The sequence below is a fragment of the Galeopterus variegatus genome, unplaced genomic scaffold, assembly GCF_000696425.1.
Source record: "Galeopterus variegatus unplaced genomic scaffold, G_variegatus-3.0.2 Scaffold954, whole genome shotgun sequence".
Taxonomy (NCBI): Eukaryota; Metazoa; Chordata; class Mammalia; order Dermoptera; family Cynocephalidae; genus Galeopterus; species Galeopterus variegatus.
Genome location: NW_007727065.1, coordinates 201,146 through 223,389, shown reverse-complemented (window position 1 = coordinate 223,389; position 22,244 = coordinate 201,146). Strand labels below are relative to the sequence as shown.

Here is a 22,244-nt window from a genome sequence, read left to right as displayed (position 1 = left end):
TGGATTTCTTAGAAAACTCTGAATCAGCAGATTCCAGGGTAAGAAATTATTACAAGAATAATTAATAGAATCAAAGGAAATATACAAAGCCATGTCAAATGTGAAGTAGAATTCAGATTGTGAAGTAGCACAGCTCAAGTGCTACTCTGTTGAAAGAACAAGATCTATCACCTGCCCTCCCCACTCTGCCATACTCAATTCCAATGGGTAAGAGAATAGGTATTCTCTATTCTCTAAGAGAATAAGGAGTGAGTATGATACTAGTATGAGGTCAACCTCACAGCATGAAATGGGTCAACATGAGAGGAGGCTTTGAATGCTATTACTCCACACCAAGTAATTTCTTTTATTACCATATGATATGTCATGTGCAGCAATGAGATGCTTTAAAGAGATCAGGTTCTGAATTAATATATCATCTGTACTTGCATTAACGGCCTCAAATACAACTCTCCATGTCTTGGCTATTCTGGCAGCTAATTAGCAGAATGAGAATTGCATGGAGAAAACCTTTAGTGTGAAGGTGAGAAAATAAAATAGTTTATATCAATTGCAGAATTTCTGCTTCCCTACCCAGAATGCATATCTATTTCCAGTGTGACTTCCCTGAATTTTTCATGTTACATTTTAAAAGTTAGAATTCATCAATGAGAAGGACCCCTGAAACAGAACTCAGAGAATCATAATTAGAGATCATAAAGGAGAAGCACAATGGTATGAACCCAGTCCTATCTACCAGAGCTTGCTTTCTGCCCCCAACCTGCTGCCAGAAACCCACCAAAGACTGGGTTATGCAGTATTAAGCAGGCCCAGGAAGGCTCCAATCACAGGTCTATGATCCATGACTGCACATTTCTAATTTAGTTTTTGTGATCTAGATGCTGAAGCTACCATCAGCCAAGATCAATGGTTGCCCTAAGAGGACTCAACACTGGCAATTCTCACTTAAGAAGCCTACCTCTAACCTGGTATTTCATACTCTAATATTTTAAGTCTATGCTGTACTGTGCTGCAATCTATATGCTCCTTGTAAAAAAAAAGCTCCTTGAAGACATACGCTATTTCCTTTTCTTCCCTTGTGGTGCCAAGCAATACAGGTGTTAATAAATAACTACTGACTAATTGACTATAAGAAAGAGGGATGTGAGTACAAATACTAGCAAGAAGTATCTGTTACTATGTGTTCCCACCCACCAAAATGTGGAGGAGAAAATTCCCTCCTTTCAAATCAAGGCAGGCTGCATAACAAGGAGCACCACGTGACAGGGAAAGATGGCCCCTATACACAATAGCCTATTTTGAAGGACTGGCCTGTCGTTAGCACTTCCCAATCAGTAGCACTCACAAATAGGTCTAAACTTGGAAAAGAATTTTAAAAAAAGAAATCTCTATCAAACAATGAGAATCAAGAGTAAAAAAGAAATAGCAGTTTGCTAAAAAAGGGACTAAAATACATCAGGGCCTTAGAAGAGTTATTTCTGTATTCTCTGCACATACGACATCATTCATGAAGAAGGCAATGGTACAAATATAGCATAAATGTCGTCTGCTCTAGCTTGTAATTTAAAATGCAAATGCTAATGAGTGAACTGGTATATCAGTGGAGTTAATAACCGCATGCCTAGCACAGGGGCTGCATCCAAAACACACATAGAGAAGAGACAGACACCATGTTCCAATTTAAAAATAAAAACACCCAAATTAACCCTAGAAAAATCACTAGCAGATGTACAAGCTCAGTAAAAGGAGGCACACAAGGGCAGAGAAATGGGACTTCTCCACCAGTCATAGACTAACTAGTTGATTTAAGTATTTTCCTACATATAGTAAAGGTAAGCATGGGAGTTAGTAGGGTTTATTTAGGAATGATATTGTAATAACATTACAGAATATAGTAAGCGTAATAAGGAAAAACTACAGAAAGTTTTCTCCGAAGTTCACTTTAGAAGCCTGTGAGCCGACATTGCAGAGAGCCATATGAGATGTAGATCTCATTTATTTTACTGCAGGCAAAAGATGAAGAAGCTCTGGTTAAAATAGCCCAAAAACTTACTAGGTCTGGATTAAGTGGGTAATTTATTTTATTTTATTTTATTATTATTTTTTTTCGTGTCCGGCAACGGATCACAACCCTCAGTGTCACACCCGTACCGGACCGGGACCGGCAACGGGATCGCAACCCTCGGTGTTGCACCCACACCTCGCTCAGCCAGTGAGCGGGAACCGGTCTGTATGTGGGATCCGAACCCTCGGCGGGAGCACCGCCATGCTCCCAAGTGGCGCACTGTAGCAGTGCGCCACCAGGCTGGCCCCTTAAGTGGGTAATTTAAATAAATGGGAAAAAACTCTACTGATGAAAGAACATGACTGAAAGGATCCAGTTGTCTCAGATGCCTTCCGAATATGAAAGGAACTTCTGTGAATTTTTCCTGTCCCTACTAGGTCTGTGCTTGGCAGCCCTGCATCAGAACCTGGGAACAATCCCATGGCACTGAGAGGAAGAGCAGCTCCTTGAGCTCCCCAGAATCCCCATGCATGGGGCATGAGGAAGAATATTCTGTGGTCAGTGGCCCTGTCCAGTTCCAGGAGTGAAAATCTGTGATGCCTCCTCAAGGACAACAGGAGGGTGTGCTTGAGCTGCTCGTTCATACTAGTCAGCTAGTAAGTGTGCACTAATTCTAATTCCCTTGTTGGTGAGACTCATTCAAATTTTATACAAAGAGTCAGGCACAAACTCTGGCAAATCCAGCCCATTGGATTGGGGAGGCCTCAGGAAAACTTTTTGAAAGAAATTCAAGGTAAGCAATGACTGGGGATTTGGGGGAGGGGGCAAAGAGAGTTTTTCATTGGTGAGGAATGGTTTTATTTATTTTTTAAACCCAGTCAAATCTGTTTGAAAGAGGGATGTGAGAGGGGGTTTCCACAGCAACCAGGATTAGGTCTTACAGGCAGTGTGCACTGTTCACCCTGGGGCTGCCCATTACCAGATTTCAAAGCATTAACCTTTAATTTCAAATTACCAGTCCATTTATTCTTCCTCTCCTGCATTTGGGTTTTGCCATTTTCTATGTTTAGTCTGGCCAAATAGACTCCCCCATAGAGCTAGGGTGTTGGTCAGGAGCCTGGTCCAGGATGCTGCTGCTTGCCACCATTACTACTAAGTGGCTGCTGGGAAATGCCAATAGGTTAACAAGATGGTGTTGAAAATCAACACTGAAATGTATTCTTCTGGGAAAGCCATAAGAATGGAATCAGAACAGAGGCATCTGGGCAGAGCTGAAGACACACATGCTGGTACTGAAAACACTCCAGCAGCGAAAAGTCATCAGATTTATGTAAGCTTCCCATTCTGTCCCTCCATGCCCACCAGGTGGAAGGCAGCCTAGACAACCCCAAACAGACTCAGAAAGAACCCTCAAGTGGAAAGGAGGGAGAAGGACCTGAAAAGGAACACGGGGGGACAGCTCACAGGTCTGACCTCTGTACCACTCTAATGGCTCTTACTCACTCTGCATAGGCTAGGCCACATTCCATCCGGGATATTTTTTTCCCTTGTCTCATCTATACTAAACCTCACAAGTAGTAAGAGTAAAAAGCACTAGCAGAAGGCTTTAGAGTATAAGAGGAGAAACATGAGTTAGAGGAAAGGATTCTCTAACTGACCTGTCCATTCAGAGGCAACCAATGGGCCTATCATGTAACAGTGGAAGATTAATCTTTTCTTGGCTCACAAAACCCAACTGAGATGGTGAGGGCTGAACACCCCAATTAGGAGGCCTCACCATCCTTAGCCTGGCTGACTCCATAGAAGGTAATGCCACCACTAGTCCTATCTTTCCTTCAGTTACAAGAGACCCAAGACAGGCTGGCACGGAACTGCCATATGGGCCTTGCTGTCTCCCTCACCTCCAGGTCAACCAGCATCACACCAAGATAAGCAGGCCAGGCTGATGGAAATAATTAATTAGGAAGCAAGAGAGCAAGAATTCATCTTTAAGTGTTTTAGCTCTAAGGTATGTGACTGCCACTAAACCATGCTGAATAAGTCTTATTTTTATTGATGACTTTATTTATTATTCTGCCTCAATCAAAAAAACAATTGAAGTGTCTACTGAACAAATTTGAATCCCTCCCCCTTTTACCGTGAAGTCTTTCCTTTGATGCCTACTACTGATCCTTAGGTATTAGCATTTTTAGGCTCTTATCAACATGGTCACTCTCCCTAGATCTGCTCCATCTGCAGTTTGCTGATGTCCTTTCTAAAGGGTGGTCTTCAGAGGGAGTACCATACTCCAGGCCAGTACTGAGCTGGGCTGAGCCAGCACTTGGCCCCACCTCTCTCTGGGTCCCGTGCTTCTGGACTATGCACCAGGACTGCCTGCAGCTTTCTGACAGTATCACAATATTTACTCTTATTGTTTTATAAAATCTTAGTTTTCATTTGTATAGTATATAAGGCATGCCTCTCCTACTTTGCTTGAAGGCTGGAACTATATCACACATTTCTAGATTCCTATCACTGTGCCCAGCAGATATAAAAAAATGATTAAGTAACCATGCGACTGGATGACCCACAGGTGTGATGCTCATTCTGGGGATGATTCATGTTGTAAAGATGGAAGATAATCTGGCTATAATCGGAGGCTAGCACTCCATCCGCATGACCAGTGGGTGATGGTGTGTCTGCAGAGACTGGGAGCTGAGGGCAGAGCAGCAGACGTTCAATGGCAGGAGAGCTGAGAAGATTCATACACCACCAGTACAAAAGCACAAAGAAAAATGACTGATGAGTACATCCATTTCTTGCAGTCAACTCTTCCTGAGAACTGATAAAGACAAAGTTGTTCTGCCTAGATGAATCATACCCAGTCCACCAAAAGAAAATGTTCAGATCTTGGATGCCCAAATACCATCTTCCTTGGGAAGTCTTTTCCATTTCCCAATTAGTTGTTCTTTCCTCTACATTCTCATAGCATATTGTCTACACTTTTGATAACTCCTCTTTTGTTTTTCTTTAAGTTTTTCATCTGGCTGTCTACACTACTAGACTGAAAGCTATTCAAAAGCAGAAGCTGCCTTACTAATTTATGTATCATACACAATCTATTTATTGAAGACTGCTTGCAAAAATCTTGGCCTGGTTAATAAATGCTCCCCTAACCCATTCATTGTGCTATTTCTTTCCTACAACTAACCCTCTAGGACCCTGACATGAACGTAATTCTTATAATTCCTACAATAATACCTTTAAAAGTAAAAAACTACAGCAGCTCCAGAAAAGTCTCATGTCAAACTGCCCATTTCCAATAATGGGACCCAACTGAAAGCAAGTAGGCAGTGGAGACAGAATCAAACTGGGAAGTCCCGAGAGAAAGAATACCCCACTTTACAAATATCCATTAAGCTGCAATTCAATTAAAGCATTTGAAAGGAATTCATAAGTATCAGCAGACCCTGTAATTGCTTAATTAAGGATAGAAGCCTAGCAAACACAACCACAATAACAGCCTGATTCATTAGCACCTCTGTGATAGCAGAATGGGATTTCTCACTTAAACATACACTGGTTTTAATTGTGTAATTTAGTTAGACACTGGTAATCAATGGGGATCCACCATTCCTGGGGCCAGGAGATGAGAAGGATATTCCTGTTCACCCTCTCTCCCCTCCTCTCATTAGGAGTTTTTGGTCTATTGGAACAGGCAGTTGTTATTCCAATTAGGACTGGCTGGAGAAGAAATGTTAAAGAGGAAGAAGGAAATGAGGCACTTTATTCAAAGGCATTCAGGGTGGAAGGACACACAGACAAACCTTTAGTTCACCATGCACAAACCCATCACCATTCATCAAGCCCTGGACACCTAGAACCTTTCTCATTGCCTCCCTTCTTAAAATGCAGCTGCAGAGGAAAATTATAACCAAAGAGAGAGAGAGAGAGAAAAAAAAAAAAACGAAAAATGCCAAAGAGTAGGCAAAGGGAAGTCTCATTTTCTAGTTCTGTTTCATACGAATAGGTAACTGGTTAACTATAAATCACCTGCAGGGATCGACATGCGAACTCCCTGCCAAGTGGCTGCTGCTTTCTAAGTGGTTTATACCATGAGTTCCATGCAAGGTGACTGACAGCTGTTTCCCACCCCCACCCACCTTGGTCTATAACTCATCACACTTTTTGCTGTACGACCCTTAAGAATATAGAAATGCAAACGGGGTGGACTCACTCCGTGAGTTGGCAGAAGACTCCAAACATCTCAGATAAGACTCCTTAGAGTTCTTTGCACTGAAAGCTGAAATTATTACTCTCTTTAATTTGGGAGAAAGCATTTAGTTTATAGGCACCACCTTGATACCTGCTATGCTTTTTTTTTTTTTTTGGGGGGGGGGTGGCTGGCAGGTATGGGGATCCCAGCTTGCGCCTTGGTGTTATAAGTCTGCACTCTAACCAACTAAGCTAATGGGCCAGCCCTGATATCTGCTATGCTTAGCCTACAGGACAACTTCCTGAACTGTGTCCTCAGTGTGACCCTGATACCCAAGAGCTAAAAAGATAATTCAAAATAAGGATACTTAATATCAAGGTCACAGTAATAGGACACACACTCCCTGCTCACTGCTGCTATTAAATAAAAATGTGAACCAAGGGCCAAGTGATTTGCAAATATGTGCCTCAGTCTCCCTTTAGACAAGATACTAAAGTAAAATGTGACACACATGACAAGTGAAGATAAACTAAAAATAAAGATTGTGTGTAAACTGCTTTTGCTCTAATGGAAGGAAATGTATGAGGCTCACTAAATGTTAGATGAGGAAAAAGGATGCTTTTTAACGAACGCAGGCTGCTCGGGGATCTTGGCTTCCCTGCTAACTCGGGACAAGAACTGACTGTGACTGCCTCCAAGACTGAAATAAGTATGCGTAGGAGGAGGCCACAGCAGCAGGCAGAGAGACCTTGAACAGTCTCAGTCCTGATGGTGTAAGGTCACCTGATCACCGACCAAACCTAAGCCAGGTGCTCAAAGGACTAAGGGACAAGAGCTTTCAGGAGGCACTGACCTGTTAGCTACAGCTGACTTTCCCCAGCCCCACCTGCTATCCCATATGACCAAGCAATCACTCCACATACAGGGGTGCAGGAACCGTGACAGAATGGCCAGCTGGCTCGGGCCAAATGCCACTCCCTATCAAGCTGTGGGGCCGTCTGCCCAAAAAAAGGCCACGTAAAAATGGAAAGTGTCCATCCCACCTTGAAGTACAAAAGCTCCCCAAAAGGCTGGGATTAATGAGAGCAGCACATGAGGGACTGCTCTCAACAATTATCTTGACTTTCCCCTTGAGAATCACAACCCAAACTCCCTCCTTGCTGCAAAGAGACATCACTTCCAAGCAGAATGCCATGTTTACATGGTGAAGAGGAAGGCATACCACAGATACCTGCAAAGCTATACCACAGGAGTCACTGTCCAGGTGAACAATCCCAGAACACGCATATTGTGTCTATGCCTACACTCACTTTCAACTTTGTAGCTGTCTCAGAGCACCAAGGGGCCTTCTCTCTTGGCATACTCCTCTACCCAGGTTCTCCAATCATCTCACTCATTCCATCTCCTCTATGTCAGCACTCTATTAATTTCCCTTTGAAGCCTTTCTTTTTTTTTTAAAGATGACAAGTAAAGAGATCTCAACCCTTGGCTTGGTGTTATCAGCACCACGCTCAGCCAGTGAGCCAACCGGCCATCCCTATAGAGGATCCGAACCCGTGGCCTTGGTGTTATCAGCAACGCACTCTACCGAGTGAGCCACGGGCCAGCCCTCCTTGAAGCCTTTCTTAGTTCCATCTCCTCAGAATTCAAACCAATGCTTCCCAACATTTTAAGTCTCATGTTCCCTATGATATTCCCTCGCTCCATTTTTCTTATATCCTCATTTGCCAAGAAGATTTTGTTGAGTTTTACATTTATAACTGGTATGATGAAAACAACAGATATGCTGAATAGCTTTTCCAACTATACATGTCACCTTCTTGATTCTCAAATAGGAATTATAGTTCTAAAAGTCTTGTGATGCTGACATCCTTAGAATGTTACCTTGACCCTTTAGCTTTCACTTTTCTGCTCTACTTTTCCACTCTCTGCTGGAAGAGTAAAATGTATTCAATAAGTCTGTTCCTTACATTCTACCTTTACTCCCCAATCACGTGCCTTTAGTTGACTTAACTCTGATGAGATTATATCAACAAAGATCACCTGTGACTAACTGATAAACACTATGAAAGCACTTTATAGTTTTTACATACTTCATCTATTATGTAAAAATCTGATATTGCTGACCCCTCAAAATTTTTTGCTCCCTTGGCTTCCAGAAGACCACTCTCCTTCTAATCCTGACCATGTCTTCTCCACCCTTGTATGAATCCTGAGCCCACTCCTCACAGGTTGTTGTTTTCCAGGGTGTTTACTTCTTGCAAACCTGTCCTCTAGGCACAGAAAGAGTTTTAACTATTGCCTGTATGTTGATGACTCACATGTTCAAAACCAAACTAATGATCTGTTCCTTTTTTTTTTTTTTTAAAGATGACCGGTAAGGGGATCTCAACCCTTGGCTTGGTGTTGTCAGCACCACGCTCAGCCAGTGAGCAAACTGGCCATCCCTATATAGGATCCGAACCCGTGGCCTTGGTATTATCAGCACCGCACTCTACCGAGTGAGCCACAGGCCGGCCTAGTAATGATCTCTTCCTAAAACTGATTCTTCCTTTTGTCACCCTTGATTGTGGACATCACGATCCACTTGACTGCTCAAGACTAGGACACTTCACTTTCTCCTCTACATGCAACATCATCCCCTATCCCTGACCGCCAAAAAGCCCAGTCATTCCCTGAATCCTGTCAAGTCTACCTCCTCAATACTTTCCCAAACCTTCCACTTTTCTCCACTGCCAGATTTCAGGCCTCTACACTTTTGCCTCTTAACTGCTCTCCCAGACTCTTGCCTCATGTATTCCAATGTATCCACCAAGGTGAACTTAACCCAAGTCTGAGCACATCACTTCCTTGTTTAATACCTTTCAGGGATTACAGTGTAATCCAAAGGAGGAAGAGTAACTCCTGCCTGAGTTTGCAACTTCCTTCCACCCCCACCCTCCTCAGTCATCGTACTCCTGCAATAACAAAGGGTGTGTGGTTGCCCAGAGGCGTGCAGACTTTCATACCCCTACACCTCTGCACAGGCTGTTGTCTCTACCTAGAATGTGCCTCTCCACCTACTCCCCTTCCCATGCAAAACAAACTCTTATTTACCCTTCAAACCACAGCTCAGCCACCAGCTCCTCAGGGAGGCATTCCCCAACCTCCACCTAAAGAACTTCTCATTCTCTCCTCAGTGCTATTTCTGTACCTTGTCCATAGCTCTATTGTCTCATCTAGTGCCCAACACTACAGTTTTTCTACTTGTCTGTATTCCCTCAAGAGTTTCCTGAGACTTAGGACCATGTCTTACCTTAGAATTCTTTGTGACAAGGTTTTAGGACAATGCAGAGTTCCTTGCTCCACAGTCTCAGAGGAAAATCCAGGAGCCATCCTTTCAGGGAGCTTTTTACTTAGTTACGAGAAGGCTGGCACAGCTCCTTTATTTCCATAATGCATAGGTTCAAATCTCCATGGAAGAGCCATAGCTATGTACACACATGCTGCACAACCATGCCCTTCTAAGTGAGAGTTAAGGTAAGACCTAGTTATAAAAACACTGCTTGTGAGGGGAAGTAAATCCATTATCTGCTTTATGGAAGTCTTGTTCTAGATTCATCTCATTAAGCCCTCCCAACAATCCTAAGAGGCAGAAAACCATCTCCAGTTATAACTAATGTGTAATCTGAGGCTTGAAGAGGATAAATAACCTCTATAAAGTCACCTGCTTGTGCATGGTAGAGCCAGGATTCAGAGATCTGCTTTCTCTTAAAAGTCCTATATCCTTGACACGTTTCTAAAGAAACCAAAGTATGTATAATGTAACAGCATGTACTATGGCAGCAGAAAAATGTAAAAGCTTATATTTTTATGATGTGTTTGCTACTGTGTAATCTATCTTTCAGAATGTAAGTTAACTCAGGTGATGCCTTTTGAATTGCTAAGCTTAGAATAATGCCAAGTACACAGGGGAACTGGCTGATGCAGAGTCGAGTGATCAGATTGCTCGTGTCTAAGCAAGGTAAAACTATAAGGATTTCACAGGAAAACTCCAGCCAAGATAGGTTTATACTCTGAGCTGGCTCCATTCAGGTTGTTTTGAGTTCGGAAGCCAAAATTTCACTGTTTTTTCCCCTATAGATCTGTGGCCAAGTTTCCCAGCAACAATACTACTTTTTCTCTTTTTCACCTCTGGGATAAAGCTCTACACTGCCAAAAGGATGCTTTTGTTTTTCAGGTGTGGAGCAGAGGAGGAATGAATATAAACCTCAAACTCTGTAACAACAAGAATTCACTGCTATGAAACTCCTCAGGTATGGAAGCTTTAAGCAAAGGGTGTAAATGGCTCCATGAAAGGACTCTCCCACACTGCGATGCCACCCCTCAGTATATCACAACTCACATTTGCAGGCACCAATGTGTAGCCCTCCAGTAAGGTGTAGGTTAGTTGTGGCCCTTCTTTCCTATAGCTGACCCTGAGTTTGGTGTCATCCTTAAGCTGGTCTCTTCAGAAAGCCTGCAGAGCTGTGTAGTGATCACTGAGCTTGTGAGAGTGTGCGAGAGAGCCTCAACGAGAAGTGACAACCAAGCAGCCACAGTGAGCTTCCCGGTCAGGTGTTCAAGGGGCGATTTATCGCACATAACTCAGTCATTTAGTTGGGGCCTGAGGGAGACCCTTATCCAGACAAGGAACTAAAGGGGGTTTCTAGGAAAAAGAGGCTGAGGCAATCTGGGAGGGGACAGCAAGAACAGCTCCCGTTTCTCTTCCCTCATAGCAAATTCTATTTGAGAATTCAACAGAAGTGCTGAGGCAAAGGATAGCAGCAGAAAGCGAACATGCATCTGGGGAACACAACGGAATACGTCCTTTGCAAGTGAATGCATGCTGGGTGGGCTGGGGGTATGGAAGTAAAATAACAGCAAAGACTGCAAAGACCACAGTCCCTGCCAAGTACTCACTGGAAATAACTTTATTATTTGCCAGCAGCAAAGAAATGAAGCAGTTTGCTCCTTGAATGTATAAATGTAGATTGCTCAAAGAGCATAGTTCATATGTGGTCTTGCTGGCTTGTAGAACATTAAGCTACTAGAAAAGGCAGGTATAAGAGAGACGCACATTCAGCCAGCAAAGAAAGGAGGAAGGCTTGCCCTAGCACGCCCACTTCAGTGCAACCGGAAATACTATAAATGCAGAAGCCTGGGAAAGTAAGGCCCTGGCTGGAGTTTCCTAAAGGACTGGAATCCTAATGACATTTGAAGAACATAAAAGAGAGACAGATGGGACTGCCTGGAGATCTACGAGGGCAGGGTGTCTCAGCTCCTCTGAACCCTGCCCATGACTAATGTGGAAGGGGCAGTCTAATTCAAGTGGGAAATACCAACTGTGAGAATTCCATCATTAATATTTTTCTAGGTCTGGAATTTTCTTCACTCGAGCTGTATGAGGTTATAAGCTGTCTTTTAAGCCATTCTATTCCTATGCCCTGTGCTTGGTGGAAATGAGGAATAGGAAGAGGGTACAGTGCTAGATATCCAGTGACGGGGGATCAATCTAGAAATTCCATGTTCATATCTCAATTAGAGATGAAAGCATTTAGGCCTATATAAAACACAAGGGAAAGAAAAGAGGGCATGTGACATCCAGGGATGACTTCTGAGCTCCAGGAACAATGTTCAGAGTAACATAAGACACAAAGACTTACCTGCAAGCAAGAAGGTGATAAGGCAAGTTTCCTTTGGCAAATAGAGTTTGAGACGAGAACCACTGAAGACGTATTCCACCACAGCTTCAGAACGACCCGCCCGCTGAAGAAAGGGCAGGAATTGCTTTGCTTTTTGGGTATCCTGATGGAGAAAAGGAGAAAATAATCATTGGAAAATAATGAAACCCAAGTAAATGTTTCTTTTCTCTCTGGTCTAGGGCAAAAAGTCTGGCAGACCACAGGGAGCTAAACAAATAACCCTATCAAATTAGACATTTCTGAAACCATGACATAGATATGTTGTTCACGTGACTTCAATAGAAGAAGTACAATTAACCAATGCTTTCCAGAACATCCTCATTGACTCGATGCCTCCCTTTGTTCAGTGACTAAGCATTCAGAAGTTAGGAAAGCATTCAGAAGGTATACGAGTTGGAAGGGTGCTTGGAAAATGAGAATTTCACCCCTTCTCTGGGACAGGAAGAAGAACTCATCTTCCTCTTAACATAAAATTGGAGTCAGAAGATACGAACCTTTATGGAGGTTAATTTAACCTTTGATTTTCATTAAAAATAAATAAATAAAGTAATGCCCAGGCTGTGTCATACAGCTCCTAAAACCCTTTCCAAAAACCAAAAGTAGTTCATCTTCAATCTTAAATACATTATATAAGATTTGGGGGTGTCAGAGAGGGGGATAGGGAGAGATCAAACAAAGGGCATAAAGAAATAAGGACAATTTGTAACAATATATATGCTACTAATATTGATTTGATCAACATATGTCAACATTGAACCCCCAAAATATGTATAATCAATTATGATTCAATAAAAATTGAAAAAAAAAAAAAAAAAGAAAAGGTTTGGACCTTGCTGTTTCTTAACCTTGAGAAGAGCCCAGACCTCTTGGCCACTAGTACGGCGACTCCTGCTCTACGTACACTTCGGGGAGGAGACAGTACCTGGGGCCTACTGTGTGTACCCAGGGAAACCTAGACCACCAGGACGTGCTCCATGGAGACAAATAGCACGTCATGGCAGCAAAAAAAATTATAGAAATAATAAAAACACATAAAACAGTGTAGCAGTTTTTAAACTTCTTTTACACATCAACACAAGTCCATGAATTCTACCCTCAAGAGTACCAAATTGTGAACATTTTGAACCTCAGAGCTGTCAGCCACATAAGGGCTAACGGACTTCAAATCCTTTCAGTCTCTGAAGCTAATTAAACAGATGACAGAGTAAGCAAGCATCAAAATATCTCATCGCATATGCTGGGGGAATAGTCACTGGATGTCAGAATTTCAGAGGGTTTCAGCCCAGCCAGGAAAACTGTAAACTCCCTCTGAGGACAGCAAGTTCTACACACTTTCCTGACTTCTGTAACACAAGCAGTCTGCACTCAGCCAAGCTCTTCCTTTCCGACTTTTCTCCTAGCAATAGAGCTATTGTATCTAAATTAATACACATTAGATAATGAAAACTTAACAAGCCATCCCGTATTTGAGAGTTTTTGAAGCAGCCAAAGGGGGTCCTCTCATTTAGAAGCAGTGAGATAGGCTGGGATGAAAACAGTATTTATAGTAATGACATTCATCCTTCCCTCAGACAGATTCTCAGTGTCTCTAAAGGCACATTGGTAAAAGATATGGTAACAATGAGCTAAAGTGGGTTGGAAACTCCCTGACAGAACACTTAAGCAACATATACTCTACTATACATATGCAGCAGGAAAAATGCCTTTCTGGCAGTTGGCTGAAGTCCAGAACAGTCAAGCAAGACAAATGTTCCATGGGAAAGAAAGCACTACCTGATTAAAATCCTTTTGCCATACTAGTCTAAATCTGGGACATTATTCATGAGCTGAACCAGTAAGTCAACAACAATTATCAAATTGATTATCGTAAATCATGAAGTAACCTAATGTCTCTGGAGAGAAGGTCTTTTTCCTCATGACTGGAGTAATCTATATTTTTTAGAAATAGACTTTTGCTCATAACTGTCTTTTTGATGTATTTATCTGAAGGAAAAAAAAAGGTTATGAGAACAACAAAAGCATACATATACACACAGAGGCATGCCTTTAATACTAATACTAACAAGGAAGTCACAGCAGACTCTTCCCCTTTTGCTAAATTATTACCTACTTTATCAAGAGACCTACTCAGACTGAGAACAATCAAGGAGAATCACAGGGACCTTATTGCTATTCATGTAATAAAAATGAGTATATGTTCCTGATTCCTCCTAAGTCTCATCCCACAACTCAACAGCCCTATTCCAGAAATGACATATAGGAAGATAGAAGGGCATGCAAAGATTAAAAGTGAAAGCTAACTGTGAGAACTGAAGGCATGAGAGCAAATTTTAAAAGCCTATCAGAACTGGTCATGTTTATTTACAGACACAAAATTACAAGGTAAGACATGGAACTCTCCATCTTCTTGAGCAAGTGTTCCAAAGGCTTGGATAAGATGACATGTCCACGGACTATTCCTTAAGAAAAAAGATGGACAATTCATCCAAGTTGACAGAATTTTAAGAATGAAAAGTTCTTACAAAGTCAATTAAATTGAATGTAATAATCAAAAGATGTCAGTTCTTTCAAATCTCACTTATAGCCACAGAATGGTGTGTGTCTTTCTTTGTCATCTCAAGTATTTCTTTGCTGGGCATATTCCCTTTCGATATAAAAATTCTTGAGGCCTTTAATATTTGTTTAAGTGGATTAAATGAAAAGATAGGTAGGGAAGATTGGCTAGTTTCCTCATGTGATGTAGCTATAAATCATTCCCTGCTATTACAGTTATGAAAATTATTTATTTGAGAAATTCTGATTAAATCATTATAAAACAGAACAAAGAGCTGGCCAAAATACCTCAGTTTGGAGAGCATTAGACTGAAGGTATGAAATTGACTGAACATGGTTAAGCAATTTGCCTTCCAAAGAGCTTGTGCAGGTATAGCAATGTGCTTCAGTCTCTTCACACATTTCTAGGATTAATAAAAGTAAATAAAAGGTAAATAAGAGAAAACCTGTTTATGAGGAACAAAGTATAACAGAGAAAAGTTTAGGGCCCAACTAAGAAGTTGAAGATGCCAGGTGAAACCTAAAGAAAGATAAAGTGAAAAGATGTCTCCAGTCCATGTGGCCAAAATTAAAAAAAAAAAAAAAGATGTCATTAATATGACTTTTAATTCTCCTCCAAAAATCCTGAAGGAGGACTCACTGAGATTTAATGAAGTTTAAAATTTCTTTAGAAATTTTTAACAACTAAATGTTTTTTTAAAAATAAAGATTAAAGGTCTTAGACTGAAAGAGATAACAACACTGGGACTCATTACACAGAATGCCATTTTTCAAGGTAACATCAAATATTCCTGCTTAGAGATATCTATATGCAGAGACTCTTAACCCCAGGTTTCTTATGGCATGGCTTATTTATACAAGGTCTGGGAATCTATTTGCCATAGTTGTCTGGCACTACCTTGGCTCAAGACTTTGAGAATCCAAGTAGATAAATTAGCTATGGTTTTCTGCTATCTATACCAATATTCCCCTCTACTGGTGTAAATAATCAAAAAGCAACTGTATTTCTGAGCAGAGAAGTCTTTTTTTTTGTTGCACTGGTAGTTTTTACATTACCTGTGCTCCACAACAAAACACACGTAAGTATTTTTCTGTACTTTTAGAAAAGCTAATTTAAGGTTGCATTAGCTATATTTAACCTGCTATTGTGGGATGGCATCTCTTTAAGAAATGTTTCTGCCTCCTCAATGCACCTTGAAATTGAGAAAGTAATGATGCAACAAATGTGTCTGGGGTGACTTCGTTTTAAAGGGTATGAATAGCTATACCTCAAACTTAGAGGAAAAGGGTGTTAAAGGACCCTTAAGAAAGATAGGATGATCCTTAGAGAGGCAAAAGCTGTAAAGACACATTAATTATACACCCCCACTCTGACCCTACTTCTGGCTTCTCAGGCCAAACCTCAAATGTGGGTAAATTTGTCTGTGGCTATATGAAATCCCCTTCGGCAGTTAGCTGCAACTCATCTCTACAAAGTACCTTGCTGTGTATATAAATACATGTTTAAAATAATTTAGTACAATGAATTATCAGGTTTGGGGGAGTGGAGAAATTGGGTGGGAGAGTGGGGGAGAAGGCGAACTAGAATTCATATGTAGCATACACAGGCCAGAGTTTGTCCAAGAGAACACTACTTAGGCAGACCATCTGGATGCTAGAAGGGCAGGATTTACAGAAATCAAAGTTCTATGAGTTCAAGAACAGGGTTTTAGGCTGTTAGAATGCACTAGATGTTAGCGAAGTAGATCCTATGATTTTTCCACTGAAAATTCCCACACAGTAGGTATGAAGCTAGAAAGGACTGGTGAGAGGCAAACATCACAGCACACAAAACAGCACAGGGAAATGTGAATAGAGTAAACCTATTAGTTAACCACTTAGGATTATCTTGTGCAAGTCTCAAATGGGAACTGTTAATAATGAAGCTCACTAATTAGTTATCATCACAATCACTCTTTGATTAACATCATAGGAAAAAGAACAAAAAACAAATACACGCAGAGCTTATTATGTTACCACAGGGGTACTCTACCAGCACTGAGAAACTCAACTGTAAGAAGCATCGACACTGATGAACATTCCTGCAGGTACAACCATGTACTCTACTGCCCACCCCAGAATGTTTCCTCCCTATGAGAGCTGACTGTACTACTAGCTTCCACCAGGGCCAATGTAAGGATAAAGGACTCCAGAACACAAAGCTGTTTGGGTCCAACCAATCTTAGTGTGGATGCTGCAAAATCCTTGTGAACAAGAGGACAGATAAAGATAAAAGAGTGTGGCGATCAGAACTAATCACTATGGATACTGAAGCAAATGTGCTCTCTCATTTCAAGGTGTATAGTGATCATTCATTGTCATAGTTATCTATCTTTTCAGGGCTGTGCAGACCAGGAGAATTACTTCTGCAGCTATGTGGAAGACAAATCACAACTACATCTCCTACCAGGAAGGCAAAAAGTCATCCATTACTCCACACTCTTCCTCCTTTCCACATCCCAGGCTCTACAGCCCCAGCTGACATTTTAATTCAAAGAACGAGTTTATGATTCTCTCTGAGGAGCCAGCTATACAGCATGACAATCTCTTGAAATAAATGAGACACTGGGGGGTAGGACATTTGGGAATGTTCTCCAGCTCCTGTGTTACCACAGAGGACTTAAAAATTTGAAACCAACCTTCCCTGGCTGGTTATCAGTATTTCATGGTGAGGTGTGTATGAGGGGTGTTTGGGGCGGGCATAAACTTCAGTGAGTTGCATGCTTAACAGAAACGAAGTGAACACAGGAAAGAACCCTGGAGAAAAACATCCTGACTAAAAACAAAAACAAAAAGCAAAAAAACCTGCAACCAAAAAAACGGTACTGAAGCTAGGCCATGAGTAATATTTCCTTAAGTGTTGCCTGCGGTTTACCATTTCTCACACTGTTCGCGTAGTTGGCACAGTGCCTTGCTCAGGCCTCCAACATGTCAGAGTGTGGCAGAAATCACAGTCCAGGCTCTGGGCTCCACTCCTGGGAGCACGAGTCAAGAGGACATCTGCAGGAGCACTAAGCTGGAAGTCAGCCCTGAGCTTGGGAGGCTGGCATTCTAATCCGTGGAGGTGTCCTCCACAGACAGCACAACCTTTTTCTTTCCTGACTCTAGTCCTTTACCAATTATTAAGGGAGGACAGCCTGGCTAAGTTTCCAAAAGGGGACTTTCGAGATAAGGTCATTCCAAAGGGCAGAAGGAGCCGGGATGGTATGCTCATTGCATTGGAAGGAAAAAGCAGCAGAGCATGCTAGTGCAAGTTGCAGCTTCGTCTCCCAACACGGAGGGAAAAAATGACTCCGTAATCAACTTGAAGGGAACTAAGTCTTCTACAACCTTAAGCATCTGCCTGCTCTCATGAGCCCTACAAAGGACAGGCATCTATAAATGTTTTTATTTGGTTTGCTCCTGCCCACCATCTATTTCCTTTCCACAACGTACAGTACTGAGAAAATAAAGCAGGACTTGTCAAATGCTAAGAAGAGAAGGCACATCCTTGTTTTTAGAATGAAAATCTGCAAAACAGCATTCCGACTGACAATCATAGCAGCCCAATTAAAAGAAAGTCACGTTGCAGGAACAGATTAAGGACTCCCAGAACATGGCCTGGACTTCCTTCATAACCACTCAAAACTGAGAATAACCTATATATTCAACTAGATAAACAAACTGTGGTACTTCACACAGTGGAATAATACTCTGCACTAGAAATGATACAGGAAAAAAATGGATGAAGCTCAAATACATGAATACATTTATATGACATTCTTGCAAAGGTTAAACTTCAGAGACAGAAAACAGATCAATGGTTGCCAGGGATAAGGGATTGACTCAAGGGGGACAGAAGAATCCTTTCGGGATGATGAAACGGTTCTATTACCTTGACTGTGGTGATGGTCATATGTGTTGTGTACATGTTTCTCAAATGTACATGTCAAAACTCATAAAATTATATGCTAAAATGATACATTTACTGTATATGCACTAAACCTTAATTTAAAAAATAAATGACAACAAAATGACCTGGGTATAGGATATGCAACATTTTAACTCAAGAAAACTTTTTTCCCCAGTGAACTAGTTTGTAAGTAGCTCAGGAAGAATAAGAAGTTCAAATTAACCACTCAGAAATTATGTTTCAGATCAATTACTTCAATATAATTAGCTCTCCAATGTACTAAACTACTTTTAAAAATTTAAGCAGAAAACGGTTTAGATGTTTCAGGTTAGAAAAGCATAGAAAAAAGAAACCTTATTGGTGTACCAAAAGCAGCATAAAAAAGTCTCAATTCTTAGGGAATGGTTAAAAGAAAGCACCAGGAGCATGAGGTCATCTTTAATTGGCCATACAGCGTTATTTGAACATGTTTTGTTCAAATAAAGAAAAATTCTATTAAGTACATATGCCTATTGACATTTCTTTTCTACTCGGAAACAAAATCAAGTGATATGGCTTAACGTGAATAAAATAATATCCAATTCTCAATCAAATGAAAATTCCACACAGGCTCAGACTGAATGACTTTCAGTTTCCCAAATTTAACCAGCTGCAATTATGCTATGAAAAACATTCAATTTAACCTTTAGAAATGAAGTCATTGTCTTCTACTGGTAAAATCTGCATTTTATCATCAACAGGAAATACAATGCCCTTGCCTTATTCTATAAGAAAGACTGTTGTTTGTAGCATAAGTTAGGCACAGAAAGCGCAGATGATGGTATATCTGTGCCTCATAAAAAGGGTGAAAGTGCATATATACCTAGTTAGAATAAGGTAGCAACTATATGATGGATCTATATTATCTTTTTTCTTTTTTGGTGGCTGGTCGGTAAGGGGATACAAACACTTATCCTTGTTGTTATCACCCAACTGAGCCAACTGGCCAGCCCTCTGTATTATTATTTTTTAACTCAATATTTCCACGAACTTTTTGTAGTACTCCTGTATAAACTTGCTTTCTTACTCTCCTCAATCCTCTTTCTCTAACTTGGATGAAATGTAGCCATCAAGGCAGTGCCAAAGGTGCTAAGCAACGTACGTCCTCAAGCCTACCAGAAATCCACAGAACTATCTGAAATTTATGGTATTTATGGCTCATTTTATGGTATCCAGAAAAGTTTCCACAAATAAATCCCACCTCTTCTTGCCCCTACTTCATCCCGAACTGTCCCTTTTCCCATTTTTCCACACTCTAACTTCTCAACAGATTATTATTACAATTTTTGGTGAAATTGACACTCAGTGTTTATAACATTATGACTTTGTAAATAATACCTCTCTAATTAGAGTTTCCTCCCAGGAGCTGTCCAGTCCTCCTGCTGACCTCTGCATGATGGGATGCTAGGCTTTCTTTCACCAAGACCCTAAAAATTCCATTTACATCCCTGTCCTGAATCCATGCATTCTGCTTTCTTGGTTTACTTCCTTTTCCTTAAAAAAAAAAAATCCTGTTCTTATTTCATGGAGAAAATGTCTTATCTCTCTAAGGTCAGGTAAATAAACACAGAATTGCTTTTGTAGTTTTATTCAAGAGAAGGACTATCCTACTCATGAGTACTTTGAAACAAGAGATAAATTCCTTTCATTATTCATCAGCATAGCAATACACAAAATTGATACCACTAAATACTTCAGCTATGATGTAAAGAAAATTTTATTTTATTATGAAACCTAATTGTACCTACTCAAAAATAAAGGCAGAAAACAATGTTTATAGGGGAACCTAACACACTGAGGGGGGGTATACCTCCTAATTATTTTCAGGTTAAATATTCACTAAAATTATGTACTTCTTTCAAATTGTAAACATTCCAATTTGTATCAAAGAAACCACTAAATATATAGGAAAATAGTTAAAGGCAGCATTTCTACTTAGAACTGGTAAAGATAAAAACAACCCAATGGGGATATCAGAAAAAGGCCATTTAGGGCCAGCCTGTGGCTCTCTTGGGAGAGTGTGGTGCTGATAACACCAAGGCCGCAGGTTCGAATCCTATACAGGGATGGCTGGTTAACTCACTGGCTGAGCATGGTGCTGACAACACCAAGCTAAGGGTTAAGATCCCCTTACCGGTCATCTTTAAAAAAAAAAAAAAAAGAAAGAAAAAGGCCATTTAGACTTTTAACAACTCTGCTGTTACTTTTCTAAGAATCAAGTGATAATAAGCCTTCTTTCTTTTTTTTGTTTGTGATAATGGATTTTTATTGGAATATCACAATAAACATTTTCAAAATTGAGACATAAGACTGGCCTAAAAACATAGCTTCTTCATGTTATGTGGCATTGAGAATATGGGATAAAGCACATTAGCTAGAGTCTATAACTCTGGATATCAATTACAACGCTAAGATTTAAAACAACTTTTAAAAGTTTTAGATTAATTTTCATCACTTCTCAACTCTCTATAGGCAAGAGGTAAGAATTTATTATAGAACCAGAAAATAGCTTGAGACATAATTGAAAATGTGCAGAGTAAAGAATTTAAAAGCTACTCTGATGATGTTCAAGTTTTCATTTCATGGGCAAATCAAAAACTCAGGAGTAAGGAAATTGATGTCATGGTAAACTCTGTCCCACGCCAGACAAGAACGCAGTTTCAGAAAAGAATAGAGGAAAAAAACGTCAGCAAGTACCCTACGACATGAGTTTTTTAAAAATTCAAAATAAATGCTAATAAAAGTTAGATGACTAAAATAGTTTCAACACCCCCTAAAAGTACTTTGAACATTCATTTTTGCCAGCAGCCATACCAGTGTAGTAGGTCCAATAAACCTTAAATGAAAGCTTTTTTATTACATATGTCTAATCAGTATTTTAAAAACCTTACATTTTTAAAGAGTTAGTTGAAATAGATAATTACACAATTGGTCAGTGTTTTCAAGAACAATAAATGCACCAAATTAAAAACAATCATTTGGGCCTGGCCTGTGGCTTACTTGGGAGAGTGTGGTGCTGATAACACTAAGGCCACAGGTTCGGATCCCTGTATAGGGATGGCCGGTTACCTCACTTGGGAGAGCGTAGTGCTGACAACACCAAATCAAGGGTTAAGATCCCCTTACTGGTCATCTTTTTTTAAAAAAAAAAAACAATCATTTTACTCAATAGATGTGTAGAATGATGTTGTTAAAAAAAATGTGCTATATTTATGCTATAAAAAATATATGCCTAGGAATTGTTTGAAGAAAATAATTACGGAATGTAAATTGATATTGTTTATGATAGGAAAAAACAATTCAGATAACCCCAATATCCAACAACAGAAGGCTGATTAAATCAATTATAGTACAGCAATCGATAGCATTCATTCATCCAACAATATTTGCTAAGCACCTGCTATGTGCCAGACACTGTCCTGGGTACTGATTGTATAATTAAGAATAAAACATAGAAAAAACATAGAAGGTGACTGTCCCGAAAAGAACTTACAACCCGGGCCGGTCCGGTGGCGCACTGGATAAGTGCGCCGCTTGGGAAGCGCGGCGGCGCTCCCGCCCAAGGGTTCGGATCCCACATACAGACCGGTTCCCGCTCACTGGCTGAGCGAGGTGCGGGAGCAACACCGAGGGTTGCAATCCCGTTGCTGGTCCCCGGTCCGGTACGGGGGCAACACTGAGGGTTGCGATCCGTTGCCGGACACGGAAAAAGACAAAAAAAACAAAAAAAAAAAAAAAAAAAAAAAAAAAAAATTAAACCCCCTAAAAAAAAAAAAAAAAAAAAAAAAAAAAAAAAAA

General features: G+C 40.6%; 1 protein-coding gene across 1 annotated transcript in view; it reads right to left on the bottom strand.

Annotated features, from left to right (window-relative positions):
* The window catches only part of LOC103591265 (staphylococcal nuclease domain-containing protein 1), a 354,022-nt gene that overhangs the window by 143,353 nt on the left and 188,425 nt on the right, over window positions 1-22,244 (bottom strand). Inside the window, exon 6 of the mRNA XM_008573683.1 lies at window positions 11,885-12,026. Coding sequence (XP_008571905.1) covers window positions 11,885-12,026 — 142 coding nt within the window. The remainder of the gene's footprint in view (window positions 1-11,884; window positions 12,027-22,244) is intronic.